The sequence below is a fragment of the Prionailurus viverrinus genome, chromosome D1 (genome assembly GCF_022837055.1).
Source record: "Prionailurus viverrinus isolate Anna chromosome D1, UM_Priviv_1.0, whole genome shotgun sequence".
NCBI classification, from domain to species: domain Eukaryota; kingdom Metazoa; phylum Chordata; class Mammalia; order Carnivora; family Felidae; genus Prionailurus; species Prionailurus viverrinus.
This window is the reverse complement of record NC_062570.1, coordinates 54,455,766-54,469,859: the sequence shown is the minus strand read 5'-3', so window position 1 is coordinate 54,469,859 and position 14,094 is coordinate 54,455,766. Positions and strand designations below refer to the sequence as shown.

Sequence of the window (14,094 nt, the reverse complement as noted above, 5' to 3'; positions counted from 1 at the left end):
ACAGCACCCCAAATTCACAATGTTTTATCTCTCAGCTAGCCCCATAAGTGAGTCTGCAAAAGGTCATTACACTGTTTTTATCATAGCAGCTACATCTGAGTGGTGGGGTACCTAAGAAAACTAAAGAATTTCTTTGCAAAAAAAATTTTTTTTAATGTTTACTCATTTTTGAGACAGAGAGAGAGAGAGTGGGGGAGGGGCAGAAACAGAAAGTGGGGGAGGGGCAGAGAGAGAGACAGGGAGACACAGAACCTGAAGGAGGCTCCAGGCTTCAAGCTGTCAGCACAAAGCCCAACGTGGGGCTCAAACCTACAAGTGGTGAAATCATGACCTGAGCCAAAGTCAGTCCCTCAACCTACTGAGCCACCCAGGCACCCCTATAATTCTTTCATCATAAAATAAGTTCCTTAGTGCAAAGCAATGTCCATGAAAATTCATAAGATACCCATGAATAGTAGGGTTGGCAAAAACATCACAGTTAAGCGTTATTAGGGTTTTCCAGGGAACCAGAACCATAGGAGATGACTGATAGATAGATAGATAGATAGATATAAGCTACTATAACAGAATACTACAAACGAAATGGCTTATAAACAGAAATTTATTTCTCACAGTTCTGGAGGCTGAGAAGCCCAAGATCAAGGTATAGAGAGATTCACCATCAGGCAAGAGCTCACTTTCTAGTTCATAGACAGCTGTATTCTTGCCGTGTACACACATGGCAGAAGAGGCAACGGAGCTCTCTAGGGTCTCTTCTATAAGAATACTAATCCTGGGGTGCCTGGGTGGCTCAGTCGGTTAAGCATCCAACTCTTGGTTTCGTCGCAGGTCGTGATCTCACAGTTCATGAGTTTGAGCCCTGCATTGGGCTCTGCTCTGACAGCCTGGAGCCTGCTTGGGATTCTCTCTCTCTCTCTCTCTGCCACTCCCCTGCTCACTCTCTTACTCTCAAACAAAAAAAATAAACTTTTAAAAATTTAAAAAAGAGGCACCTGGGTGGTTCAGTTGGTTAAGTGTCCAACTTTGGCTCATGTCATGATCTCATGGTTCATGAGTTCGAGCCCTGTGTCAGGCTCTGTGCCAACAGCTCAGAACCTAGAGCCTGCTTCGGATTCTGTGCCTCCCTCATTGCCCCTCCCCCAGTCACGCTCTGTTTCTCTCTCTCTCTCTCTCAAAAAAAAAAAAAAGAAAATTAAAAAAAATTTTTTAATTAAAAAAAAAAGAGGGGCATTCACTTTCAAATATCCCCTCTCTGCAAAGAGAGCTTTCATACTATTCTTCCTTTCTAATTTTATACTGTAATAAACTTTTGCCTGCTGCTCAAAAACAAAACAAAACAAACAAAAAAAACCCACAAATTTCATTCATTAGGATTCTACCTCATGACTTAATTATCTCCCAAAGGCCCCACCTTTGGAATAACTATGACAATGCAGATTAGGATCTCAACACATGAATTTGGGGCAGGGTAGGGGGTGGCAGGGACACACGAATCCAATCTATAGCAGCAGGAAAGCCAAATCTAAATCTGGAATATGTATCTACTCCTGTGAGGACCAATCACCACTCCCTCCCTGATGGAAAGGATCCAGTATGTGGTAGAATGATTGCAAAAATGACTCTGATACTCCCCCTCTCTGTATGTGTACCCTCTGAAATCCATCCTTGAAGCTGCTTCCATTAAGAGCTGGAATCTCTGGGGGTGCCTGGGTAGCTCAGTCAATTAAGCATCCCCAGGCCTTTTGTTTGATTTTGGAACCCTACCATTGCCATGAGAATAAGTGCACTCAAGTCTGCTGAATAATGAGTGACCAGATGGAACAAGCCAAGCTGACCCCGCTGAGGCCATCTTAGACCAGCCCACCCCAGCTGATCCACCATCTGACTACAGATGCATGAGGGAGCCCAACCAAGACCAGAAGAATTGCCCAATCTGTAGTTTTGTGAGCAAAACCTTATATGATTATAACCTTAAGGCACTAAGTTCGGGGGTCAGGAGGTTTTCATGTGGTCAGACAGTCCCTAAGATGCTAAGTTGATTTGACACATAGGTTCAGTTGGTAAGGAGACAAGTCCAAATGGATCTAGATAGTTTATTATTCACATGATAGCAGGTAGCATGAATTTCATGTTTTCATTGGTTCCCTTTGCTCCCCAAGCACCATGGAGGTGATGCAGGTAAATGTCATGCACACAATAGATCTGCAACACAGATGAAGAACACGGAGCTTAGGAAACCCTCAATCTTAAGAGAGGAATGCTAGCAAACCTGCCCTCTGGAGAGAGACTTTATCATACTGGTCAGAAAACAAATCTGCCTTCCAACTCAGTGGGAGACATTTTTTTTTAACTCATCTTGAGATAGCTCCAGGATTGGACGGTGATACCAACTTCATTAACTTTATTACTATTATTTATTTATACTTTTGTATTGTAAGTATATCTCCTTACCCCTAAGAAGTTTTGCAAACATCGTCAAACAAAGGTGTCAATGCCATTTGCTTAGAAATGTCAGTGTTGCTTCCAACAGTTTGTTACAGAGCAGTCTAGCTAACTGATTTACAGTGCAATCAACCTATCACCAAGAAGTGTCTAGTTTCCTCACTCTCCCCCTCCCCAGGAATAATACTGTATCAGGAGCTCAGTGTTGGTATCTGCTGTTGGACATCCATCAGGAGCCAGACTGGCTTTGGTAAGAGGAAATCTATATTGTAGAGCCCATTCATAGCCATCATGGCCACCTTTTTCATGATTCTATTTAGCAAGCACTTGGGAGCTGGAAAAAGAGGCTGACTGACATCCAGAGGTTAGATGGTCGAGTCCATTTATTTTTTGAGAGCCTCTTCTAGAATGGGTGCCCTCTAGTGGCCATTTTTAAGAAACACAAATATTTTCCCCACTCGAAGAGGTCCATCCACACACAGACTCCCCAGGCTTTGTTATCATGGATCTTTCATTCTAGTACTTCCCAAGTCTTTGGACAACCAGGAAGGGGCTTGGGCATGCAGTACCTAGGGATCAGATTTCGAGGACACTGAACAGAGCAGAAATGGATGGCGAGGGGAGTAGGAGAGGATGGGATAATCAATAGAGGATTAAAAAAAAAAAAAAGTCCTCTAGGAGAACAATGTAGACGTGAAAACCAGGCTAGAGCTATGAACTAGGGTGCCTCCATGAGGGCAATCTCACAGGGTTCAGTCTTTATGTTTTCCTTCGGATCATAATGACAGTTATATTTACCATTCAGTTTTAAGTTTTCCTCCTTTGACTCTAATTTTCTTTAGTTAATCCCAATAGATCAGAAAAGTGTCATATACCCCTGCATATGGCCAGAGATCATTTTTTGAACATTATTAATGTGCTTTACTATTTTGCTTCTCCTATTAGGAAACAAGAAAGGGGGAGATGGTATTATTGGGTAGGCAACTAAGAGTTTCCACTTAATTTATGTACTTTTAATTAATATATTTTTGGATATTTCTTTTTTTCATAGTCCTGTAAACCCCACCACCATAAGTCCTTTTTTGGAGCACAAATTAAATTAAATTGCATTGAATTAAATGAGTATTCTCCTCCCCAATAATTTTAAGCCTCTATAAATATAATTTTAATTGCTGTATAACATTGCATTATATAGATGTAATACAATACACTTGACTTATTTCCCATTGTTTTGCTTTTATAATTTAAGTGGGATAAAAATAGTATGTTATCTTAACTGTATTATGGATTGGGATTGGGGAGGGAATGTTGAAATTGCCTTTGTTTAATACAATAATTTGGTAAATCGTTCAGGAAGAGAGTGAGATCCTATGGGCATGCATGCAGGCTACAGCCAAAGCAATAAAAGAGGCAGCTAAACTGGAACGTGGTCTTCTCCTGGTAAATGACAAGAACACAAGAGGGCTGATGGAAACTTGGCATGCTTCTAAAGCCTGAATTTGGGATTGGCACAGTCACTTCCATGCATATTCCATTGGCCAGATTAGGTCATGAAGCCAAGCATGAAGTCAGTGGGGTGGGGAAGATTACTCCCACCTACAGAGAAGCATGGCAAGAACAGGGAGGGAAAAAAAAAACAGGAAACAAACACAATCTACTAGTGAAAAGTTCCTAGTGATGGGGGTGACTGAGATTTTTTAAGAACAGATGTGTCGAATACTCTCAGTTTGAAGTTATTTGCATTTCTGTCTTGTAAACTACCTCCATTTTATTTGCCTGCATTTGCCACAGTCTGCTACGTTCACAAATGGCTTGTGGAAGCAGCATTTGTAAAAATTAAGAAAAAGATAGGAGTGTTCAACCTGGGTGAGCATCGTATAGAACAGCAACAACAAGCTGAAGACATCTAGATGATCCATGAATCCAGCAGAAGCAGAGAACCAGAACGGACCATAAGAAAACAAACCCTCCGGGAATATGCAGAAATCTTCAGGAGGACATTGACCTTTTCAGAATTCACAAAATTGAGATTTTAAGCAATCCTATTTAGTTCTTATGGAAAAGAGTATCTCCTGGGAATCTAATCTCATAAATGTAATTACTGACCAAAGAGTATAAACTTTTTTTTTCAGGTTCTTGATAAATAATGAAATGGTTCATGATAAAAAGTTCAAATATTCAGGATTTTTCCACTTAAAATTGGCAGCCATATTAAATACCAAAAGGAAAACATGGGGAAATTTTTGAAAATAAGAAAAAATGACCATTCTGAGCAATTATGTTTAAAATTAAACTCCCTGATAGTAGTAATTCCTTAAACCCTGAAAATTAACCTTGATCTTGAGGACAGATGGTCACCCTAGCAGGCAGGAGAGGAAGGGGGTTGTCTCTCCCAGACTTGGACTTGGAAAAGATTGAATGTCTACCCATGTCCTCCTTAGAGTTCTGTTACTGTCAGGTTGAGAAGCAGAGCCTGAAACAGAGACTCTGTGCAAGTGGTATATTGGGGATGTGCTCTCAGGGGAAAGGGAGAGAAGTAGGATACAGCAGAAGAAGAATCCTAATTAAGAACGTGGCGTCAAGGGGCGCCTGGATGGCTCAGTCGGTTAAGCGTCCGACTTCGGCTCAGGTCATGATCTCATGATTTGTGAGTTCGAGCCCCGCATCAGGCTCTGTGCTGACAGCTCAGAGCCTGGAGCCTGCTTCAGAGTCTGTGTCTCCCCTTCTCTCTGCCCCTCCCATGCTCATGCTCTGTTTCTCAATAATAAATAAATGTTAAAAACAAACAAACAGAATGTGGCCTCAAATGAGGACTGACTTCACCTGATCCCACAAGGAGGCCCAGAACAGGAACTGCACCAGAATTGATTCCTCCTTTGAGGTAAGGGCTCAGTCTTCTCTATCTCTACACAAGCAAGATGGCAATTCTTTTCCAGAGCAGATCTCAAAATTAGGGTGCATCAGAATCACCTGGAGGGCTTATTAAAACAGACTGTTGGGCCAACACTGTTTCTGATTCAGTAGGTCAAGGGTGGGGGCCAGAGAATTTGTATTTCTAAGAAGCTCCCAGGTATTGCTGATGCTGCTGGTCTAGGGACCACACTTTTGAGAATCACTGCTCTAGAGAAAACAGCTGTGAAGCTACAGCAGTCAACACAGCATTTGGAAAAGGGAGATCTGAGTGGCGTCTACCATAGGTATGAACTTGGCATCTTCCTCGTGAAAGCACATAACAGGGCTAAAGGATTAGACCACAAGCTGAGGCTGAGTAGATTGTATTTTCGGATCGTATTATCTAGGTCAGTGGTATCCTGTTATTTTCCTGTTATCATCCCACATCTCCAGCCAAAGCATTGTCAAAACATTCCAACTCACCTCAGCCTTGTTTTGGACTTGACTGGAAGCGTCTGGCAGGTAGGTGAGGCTTTAAAGAGGAAGCAGCTGCACCTCATGAGGCAAGCACAGTGGAGTCAGTTGCAGTGAGCACAAAATTCTCAGCAGGGGGATAGACAATTATTAGGGGGCCAGCCTCCTAGACCACCTTAGAAACTGTTTGATGTTTGTTTATGAAATTAAAGGAAGATGGCTTTTTAAAAACTTTTTTTTAATGTTTATTTATTTTTGCGAGAGAGAGAGAGAGAGAGAGAGAGAGACAGAGCACCAGCAGGGGAGGGGCAAAAAGAGAGGGAGACACAGAATCTGAAGCAGGCTCCAGGCTCTGAGTCCACACAGAGCCTGAAGGGGGGCTTGAAACTCATGGACTGTGAGATCATGACCTGAGCTCAAGTCCGACGCTTAGCGACTGTGCCACCGAGGCTCCCCTGGAAGATGGCTTTTGAAGGCAATTTTCAATTTCATAAGTCCCACCAGAACCCATAACACACTGCCTCTGCCCCTGGCCCCTGGGGATCACCACCAGATGAAGAGGAATGTATAAAAGTAATTCAAATACTTGGCCCGTAATGTTCTCTCGGAGTAGTGTTCATAGTATACCTGGTACCCCTGGGCTGCAATGTCCATCTTCACGCAGTCCAGGAGGTCCTTGACCTGCGGGGCTGCCTTCCAAGGTCCAAACTTGACAACCGACTTCTTTTCAAACTCGAAGACGCGCAGGGCCTCTGCGCACTGGGCTGCCTCTTCTTCAGTGCGCACCACGCACACCAGCACTGTGGAGCTGCGTGCCGCCACGGCCTCGGCGCGTGCCAAGCGCACCATGAGCTCCAGGTTCTCGCTGTAGGCGGGCACCCGCAGCAGGAACTGCTTCCGAGCCACCTGCTCACCAAAGATCTGCGGCGTGTCCTCCAAGAGCTTGACCAAAGGCTTGATTTCGTAAAACTGCGCCTCACGGTACACCTCCGGGATGTGCTGTGTGGGCAGCTGCTCGCTGCGCAGGTAGTCCAGGACGGGTCCGAAATAAGTGCCGGGACGATCGATGAAGAAGCGGCCTTCTGCATCTAGGCAGGCCTTAGTGGAGCTGGAGAACATCTCTGCCAGCTTTGAACCCGGGACTTTTCTCAGGGTGCTCACGGTGGTGGTGTACAACTCGCCTCCTACGTTAAGCTCCACGACGGGAGATACCTGAGGGCACAAGAGGCAGAGTGAAACCAACAGCGCCACCTCCAGGGAGCTCGTGGCTTATTTTCATCGACAGAATACTAAAGGATATTAGTCCAAGACGCCGCTAGGGAAGCAAGTCCCAGTGACAATGCTCACAAAGTCTGTGGCCTTGGGCAAGGCTTTTTCCCTCCCTGGGCCCATTTCCTCATTTCTAAAATGGGGATATGGAGGTGTTGTGAAGTCAGAAGTTCCCAAGGTTCCCAAGGCTCAGATCTAAGATTATATATAGCCTCAGAGAGGCTAAGAAACCATACATGTATGTCCATCAACTGATGAATGGATAAAGAAATTGTGGTTTATATACACAATGGAATATTACGTGGCAATGAGAAAAAATGAAATATGGCCTTTCGTAGCAACGTGGATGGAACTGGAGAGTGTGATGCTAAGTGAAATAAGCCATACAGAGAAAGACAGATACCATATGGTTTCACTCTTATGTGGATCCTGAGAAACTTCACAGGAACCCATGGGGGAGGGGAAGGAAAAAAAAAAAAAAGAGGTTAGAATGGGAGAGAGCCAAAGCATAAGAGACTTAAAAACTGAGAACAAACTGAGGGTTGATGGGGGGTGGGAGGGAGGAGAGGGTGGGTGATGGGTATTGAGGAGGGCACCTTTTGGGATGAGCACTGGGTGTTGTATGGAAACCAATTTGTCAATAAATTTCATAAAAAAAAAAAAAAAAAAGAAACCATACATGTATTCATTGCATACAGGAAGCATTTCTTGGGTACTTCCTACATGTCCACACCCCATGGTGGGCGTTGGGGATACACATTCTTTTATTTATTTTTTATTTTAGAGAGAGAGAGAGTTCACGAGTGAGGGAGAGGGGCAGTGGGAGAGAAAGAGAATCCCAAGCAGGCTCCATGCTCAGCACGGAGCCCAACGCAGGGCTCGTTCCCATGACCTGAGCTGAAATCAAGAGTCAACACTCAACAGACTGAGCCACCCAGGCGCCACCCAGGGAATAAAAAATCTTATTTAATGTAGGTCAGAAGTTCCTATTAGCGGTTGGCATGACTTTGATTAATTAACTAAGGGAATTTGTTTGATAGATGTGTTTCAGAATGTGGGCCGGTGGGGGTTAAATAACAGGAATATTCTTGGTGCTGAAAAGGTCAGTAACACTGGATACAATGGGTATAAAATTGCCTCATAAACTGTAAAGTGTGGTGTCAATGGAAGTTAGGTTTAGCTGGTCAATGGAATTTTTAGAGGCCTCTTCTCAATGCCAAACCTTGAGATGAGCACTAAGGATGTGGTTAAGATGCACATGGTACCTGCCTCGGGATGCCCACAGGCAAGCACAGAGGGGGACGTGGAAACAGACAGAGTCAGGATGCGTTTAGGGAATACTAAGTGCTGCCAACAGACCTAACAAAAATACCAGATTATTATATGTGAGGTGATACACTAATTGTTATCCTTACAAACCAGCTTCCTGAATAACTCTGCTTATTTAAAATTCATTCACTCAGGGCACCTGGGTCGCTCAGTTGGTTAAGCCTCCAACTTCGGCTCAGGTCATGATCTCACGGTTCATGGGTTTAAGCCCCACATCGGGCTCTGTGCTCACAGCTCGGATCCCCTGTCCCCTCTCTCTGCCCCTCCCCCACTGGCGCATGCCCTCACGTGTACGCACCCACAGGTATGTGTGTTCTCTCTCTCAAAAATAAGTAAACATTAAAAATAATAATAAAGGGGCTCCTGGGTGCCTCAGTCGGTTAAACGTCTGACTTCAGCTCAGGTCACGATCTCATAGTCCGTGAGTTCCAGCCCCGCGTCGGGCTCTGGGCTGATGGCTCGGAGCCTGGAGCCTGCTTCTGATTCTGTGTCTCTCTCTCTCTCTGCTCCTCCCCCGTTCATGCTCTGTCTCTCTCTGTCTCAAAAATAAATAAAAAAAAAAAAGTTAAAAAAAATTTAAAAATAATAATAAAAAAATACAGGGATCCTGGATGGCTCAGTCAGTTAAGCGTCCAACTCTTGATTTCGGCTCAGGTCATGATCTCACGGTTTGTGAGTCTGAGCCCTGAGTCTGGCTCTGCAATGATGGTGCTTGGGATTGTCTCTCTCTCCCTCTCTCTGCCCCTCCCTCATTCTCTCTCTCTCTCTCTCTCTCTCAAAATAAATAAATAAACGTAAAAAAATAATAAAATTAAATTCACACACTTGGTCACTAAAATACGGATGTGCCAGATACCTGGTGCACAGTGAGGAACAAGCAGGACAGTCTCTCCCCTCATAGTCTAGTGACTGTGCAAAGTGCTTTGCATTCAATTCCTAACTCAGTCTTCACAGTGCTCCTGTGAAGAATGTATTAAATCCCCATTTTACAGATGAAGAAACTAAGAATTAAGGGGCTGAAGCAAATTGCCTAAATCAACTTGCTATTAAGTGATGATCTCAGAACTTAAACTCAGGACCAATTTACCCCAAAGCATGTGCTCTTAGTCATTACATCAATTAGTGCTCAACCTTTAAATACCTCCACTCTTCACTCCCTTAATTATTCAGTCATTTGAAAAAGAGGGGGCCCTGGGTGGCTCAGTCTGTTGAGCAACCAAGTCTTGATTTCAGCTCAGGTTATGATCTCATGGTTCATGTGTTCGAGCCCCACATTGGGCTCTGCGTTGATGGTGCCCAGCCTGCTTGGGATTCTCTCTCTCAGCCTCTCTCTGTTCCTCCCCTGCTTGTCTCTCAAGAGAAATAAATAAACTTAAAAAAATAAAAAAGGTAGAGAGGACCTCTTACTTTCAAGCCTCCTCCTGAGCAGATGAATAGGACACAGTCCCCGCCCTCGAGGAGTTCACAAAGGAGAGAGGGAAACAGACTGCTGAAACGTGCAGGTGCTGAGAGGGGAGACTCAAAGGCTCTCCGCGTGGATGTGCGCTGGAGGTTGTCAGGGAAGGTTTCCTAGGCGGTGTGATGCTGCAGCCGCAGAAAAGATGGGTGCAGCGTCAGAGGGAAAGCTGCATTTCCACCCAGAGATTGTGCCACAGGTCTTTGCAGAGCCAGGAGTAGTGACAGGATTCAGGAATGTCCTTGGTTCTCATTTAGGTGTGACTTCATCCTCAACTTGTCTGTGGGCTCTACCCCTAAGATTGAAGTACTGGACTAAAGAGAGCCAGAGGCAGCCAAACTAATGGGGGGAAGAACTGAGTTGCCATGGCAACAGCTCTTACCAGGGGACAGCTTTGCCGGCTGGAGTGGAGAAGGGAGACGGAGTGGATGCATTCTGACAGCAGCCAAACAATACAGCCAGGAGAAAAATAAACCCAGAACCTGTGACTTCCTCTTTCTCCCATAAACCTCAAGGCCCCTCGGCAAGGATGTTTGGTTAACCCTGAGGTGGCTCTGTGAAGCAGGCAGTTAAACGCAAAGTTGCAGACTTTAACCCTTGAATGGATCCATGTGCTTCATCATCACTCCTGTACCACTGAAAGCTCACAGGTGCTCTGGAGGTCCCCCTATGAGGTCAGAAAGATGGGTCACATAGCTGGGAAGTGAAGTCAGAGCTGCATTCAAACCCCTGTAAGTCTGACTCCAGTACAGAATGGGTGTCCTACTCCTCCAGACATCCAGTCCCACTGCTGCCAGTAATTAGCGATGTGCCTGGGGCCCCTCACTTTCTTCTGTGGGCCTAAGCCTAGTTATCTATGAAATAGGGAGGCAAAATGGACGAAGAGAGCTCTAAGCCTCTCCAGCTCTGAAAGTCTAATGAGTCCAATCACTTCAAGTGTTGTTTCTGAAGCTCATTTCCAGATGCTTCACAAAACAGCTTCCTGCCCTGATATCCTCAGCCCCATTTGTTTACCAAATAAGACCTCGGTCTTGTTCCCGAACTTCTTAGTTCTGTCCCTTGTTTCCCTCCTTTTTTTCCCCAAACTCTCCCAGTTTCTTTGGAAATCCAAGACCTCCTACCTCATCCACAAATACTACAGTATGTTTCTAGCAGATAAAGACTTCTTTTCCGCCCCTCTTCTGGACCATCTGCCCATTTTTGTGGCCCCTCTGCCCCACCTTTTCTACCAATCACCCTGAAGGAGCATTCCCGGGTAAGAAAGACTCTCTCAGGCTCAGCCTGTCTCCTAAAGCCAGTCTTTAGGAGCCCTTGCTCCAGAGCTGGCCCTCCCTAAGGGCACTGGGACGAATCAGACCTAGCTTTCACCCAGTTGTAGTCTAAAGGGTCCCTACACACCTGCAAAACCCCCTGCCAAACATTCATACATTTCCTAAGGTCACCCTTAGTAGAGTCAATGGAGGGACATCTCCATTCACATGTCCCCCAAGTCCCTCAAATCTCTCCCCACTCCACAACCTTGACCTTTTCCATTGTCCCCCATCTCAATCATCTGAGCCAGAAATCCAGGTTGTAATCTAGCAGTCTGCTCCAGTCCTTAACCTCTTCCCACACGAATAATCAGTAACCAAGTCCTGGTGATTCTAAATCCTGGTCAATTCCACAGCCCTCTGCTCCCTTGATTGCCCTCCCCCAGTCCAATCTCTAACACCAGAGCAATTTTTCTGAAATGCAAATCTGATCTGGTTAATCTGCATTAAACACTTGGGTGAGGGGCACCTGGGTGACTCAATCCGTTGAACATCAGAGTCTTGATTTAGCCTCAGGTCATGATCCCAGGGTCCGTGGGATCCAGCTCTGAGACAGGTTCCATGCTCAACGTGGAGCCTGCTTGACATTCTCTCTCTCTCTTTCTCTCTCTGCCCCTCTCCCCTGCTCTTTCTTTCTAATAAAAAATTAAAAAGTAAAAAATAAATAAAACAAACCCTTGGGTAACCTTGCATTCCCTTCCAGATAAACTCTAGACTCTTTCATGAGGTTTACAAGGTCCTTTGCAGCCCTGGCAATCAGCTACCAGAACCTCTCTCTCCCACCCATCCAGAACAGGCTGGTCCCCACGGCCCCCAAGACTTCACTCATTTGCCGCCCACATTCCCTTTACTTAGCCCACTCATCCTTCAAGTTAATTGCTCCAGGAATCTTTCTAGATGGGTTGTCTCCTTGTGATCCTACAGGGCCCTGTACTTCTGTCGTCATGGTAGTTAACTCTTATAATTCCATTTGTTCATCTGTATTCCCAATTAAGCTGCAAGGTTCCTAAGAGCTGACTATCCCAGATTCATCTTTATGTCACCAGTACCTGTTACAGGGCTCAGCACACCAGGATGCTCGATAAATGGCTGTTCAATTGACTGGAGCTTACCTGCTGCACTGATTTATAAGAGTGCCTGGTATTCTGATAAAAGCCAATCTTTCCCTACCTGGCATCATGCCCCGTGCTGGCTCCCCCTCTTGCTCAGTAATTCATGCAGACATTTATTGAGCACCTAGGGCGGCCCTACCACTGAGCTGGTGACTGTGTCAACCACAGTGATGTCACCATTGCCCTATGGGAAAGAGCCACAGTCTCCCCACTGCTGGATCTGCTTTGTCTTCCTACAAGTCTTCAGGATGGCACCTAGCCACCGGAGATTAGAATGTTCTGCTCCTGAAGTGCGCTGGGCCTTTTCCTGATCCCACCCCCACCCCTTCTCCTCCCCAGCAAACTCCCCTCTACCAAGCCCCAGGAGGAGGCCGGCAAGCTGGAGGACTCAGGATCCAGCCAGTGGGCAGGGGCAGGCTGGAGAGGATGGGGATGTGGTGGGTAAGGCAGCCTTTAGTTGGGTCGTCTTCTCCCAAACACGGGAGGAGGAAGGGCAAAGGAAGAGGGGTGCACTAGGACGAGCCTGGAGACCAAGAGGAGACACGCAGAAAACAGCTAAAAACAAAGACTGAACACAGAAGACCAACAAAAGCACCCACTCAGGAAAGAGGTCAAAGAGGAGCGGCTGGACTGAGCCGGAAGGGGACGGGGCACCTTGCGCCTAAGGAGAGCGATCAAAGCCAGAACCAGCTAGAAGAGAAGAGTGCGAGCCAGAGGCCCTCCAGAAGCAAGGGAACTCAGACCCCGACAAAGGGGCGCACGGGGGGTCACTGGAAGGAGCGAAAGAAGGCAGAGGCGCGGGGACAGGGGCATAAGCCGCCCACCCACCCGCCCCTCCTGCGCACTCACCACCGGCGGGCCCGCGGGGGGCGAGGCCCGGTGGAGCCGCAGGGAGCGGGGCCCCGAGGGAAGGCTCATCTTCCCGTTCCCGCAGGCAGCTGGGCGCCCAGCCCTGCCACGTGCCAGGTACTTGTGGCTGGCTGGCGGAAGTGCACCTTTGCTCCACGCCCCCCAGGTGGGGCAAAGTGCGTCCAGGGTGTGGTTAGAGCCCGGGGTTGACTTGGGCTCCGACAGGGTTGCCATGAGTCCCTAGTCTGGTCACTGACCCTCTGTGGGAGGGGCTTCCCAGACAGCCAAACGGGGGAGGCGGAGGGAACTGACACTGACAGCAGGAGACTTTCTACTCCCTACAATCCTACGGTGGATAAACAACACCTATTTTACAAACGAGGAAAGTGGGCTCCAAGAGATACTGGTGGCCAGTGTGGGATATTTATCCACTTCAGATCAGCTGCTAAAAGTGCAAAGCATGACCAACGATGAAAAGAGCTAAAATAACTGTTGTGTGGGTTATTTTGCTTGTTAAAACAAACCCCTAAGGGGCCGGGGCGTAACTCCTCACTCCTAAAGTATGGTCTGTGCATGCATAGTGACTTTCTTCCAAAGAGGATAGTGTGCAAAGGAAAAAAAGAGAAAACTGATAAACCCTATTTCAGCCAGGTAATCAAGGTCAACATCAAGACTCATATTTTGATGACAGTAAGTACCCTTGATGTGATGTGATGGAAATAGCACTTTATCTCTGTGATCGTCTGCTCAACCCCATAATCCCAATCTAATCATGAAACAAATCAAAACAAAACAAAACATCAAACAAATTCCGGGGCACCTGGGTAGCTCAGTCGGTTAAGCAACCGATTTAGGCTCAGGTCATGATCTCACAGCTGGTGGGTTCGAGCTTCACATCAGGCTCTGCACTAACAGTGCCTGGGATGGTCTCTCTCCCTCTCTCTGCCCCGCCCTGCTTGCT

At 46.3% G+C, this 14,094-nt stretch overlaps 1 protein-coding gene across 2 annotated transcripts; it reads right to left on the bottom strand.

Annotated features, from left to right (window-relative positions):
* Positions 1-1,278: 1,278 nt before the first annotated feature.
* KCTD14 (potassium channel tetramerization domain containing 14) lies at positions 1,279-13,287 on the bottom strand. 2 transcript variants are annotated; one of them, XM_047824272.1, is made up of 3 exons: positions 13,134-13,249; positions 10,245-10,529; positions 1,279-7,020 (listed from the first exon to the last, which is right to left on the bottom strand). In XM_047824272.1, the coding sequence occupies exons 2-3, from the start codon at positions 10,365-10,367 to the stop codon at positions 6,352-6,354; spliced, it is 792 nt and encodes a 263-aa protein (XP_047680228.1). In that variant the 5' UTR covers positions 10,368-10,529; positions 13,134-13,249; the 3' UTR covers positions 1,279-6,351. The 2 variants fall into 2 exon arrangements, with proteins under 2 accessions (XP_047680228.1, XP_047680229.1); XM_047824273.1 differs by lacking the exon at positions 10,245-10,529 and having other exon boundaries at positions 13,134-13,287.
* Between the last annotated feature and the right edge of the window lie 807 nt (positions 13,288-14,094).

Coding starts and splice junctions, on each gene's coding strand:
- KCTD14 (XM_047824272.1), bottom strand. CDS start 10,367: ATGGGAGAAAGAGGAAGTCACAGGTTCTGGGTTTATTTTTCTCCTGGC. Junction 7,021..10,244: donor GCCGGCAAAGCTGTCCCCTG/GTAAGAGCTGTT, acceptor TTGTGCCCTCAG/GTATCTCCCGTCGTGGAGCT.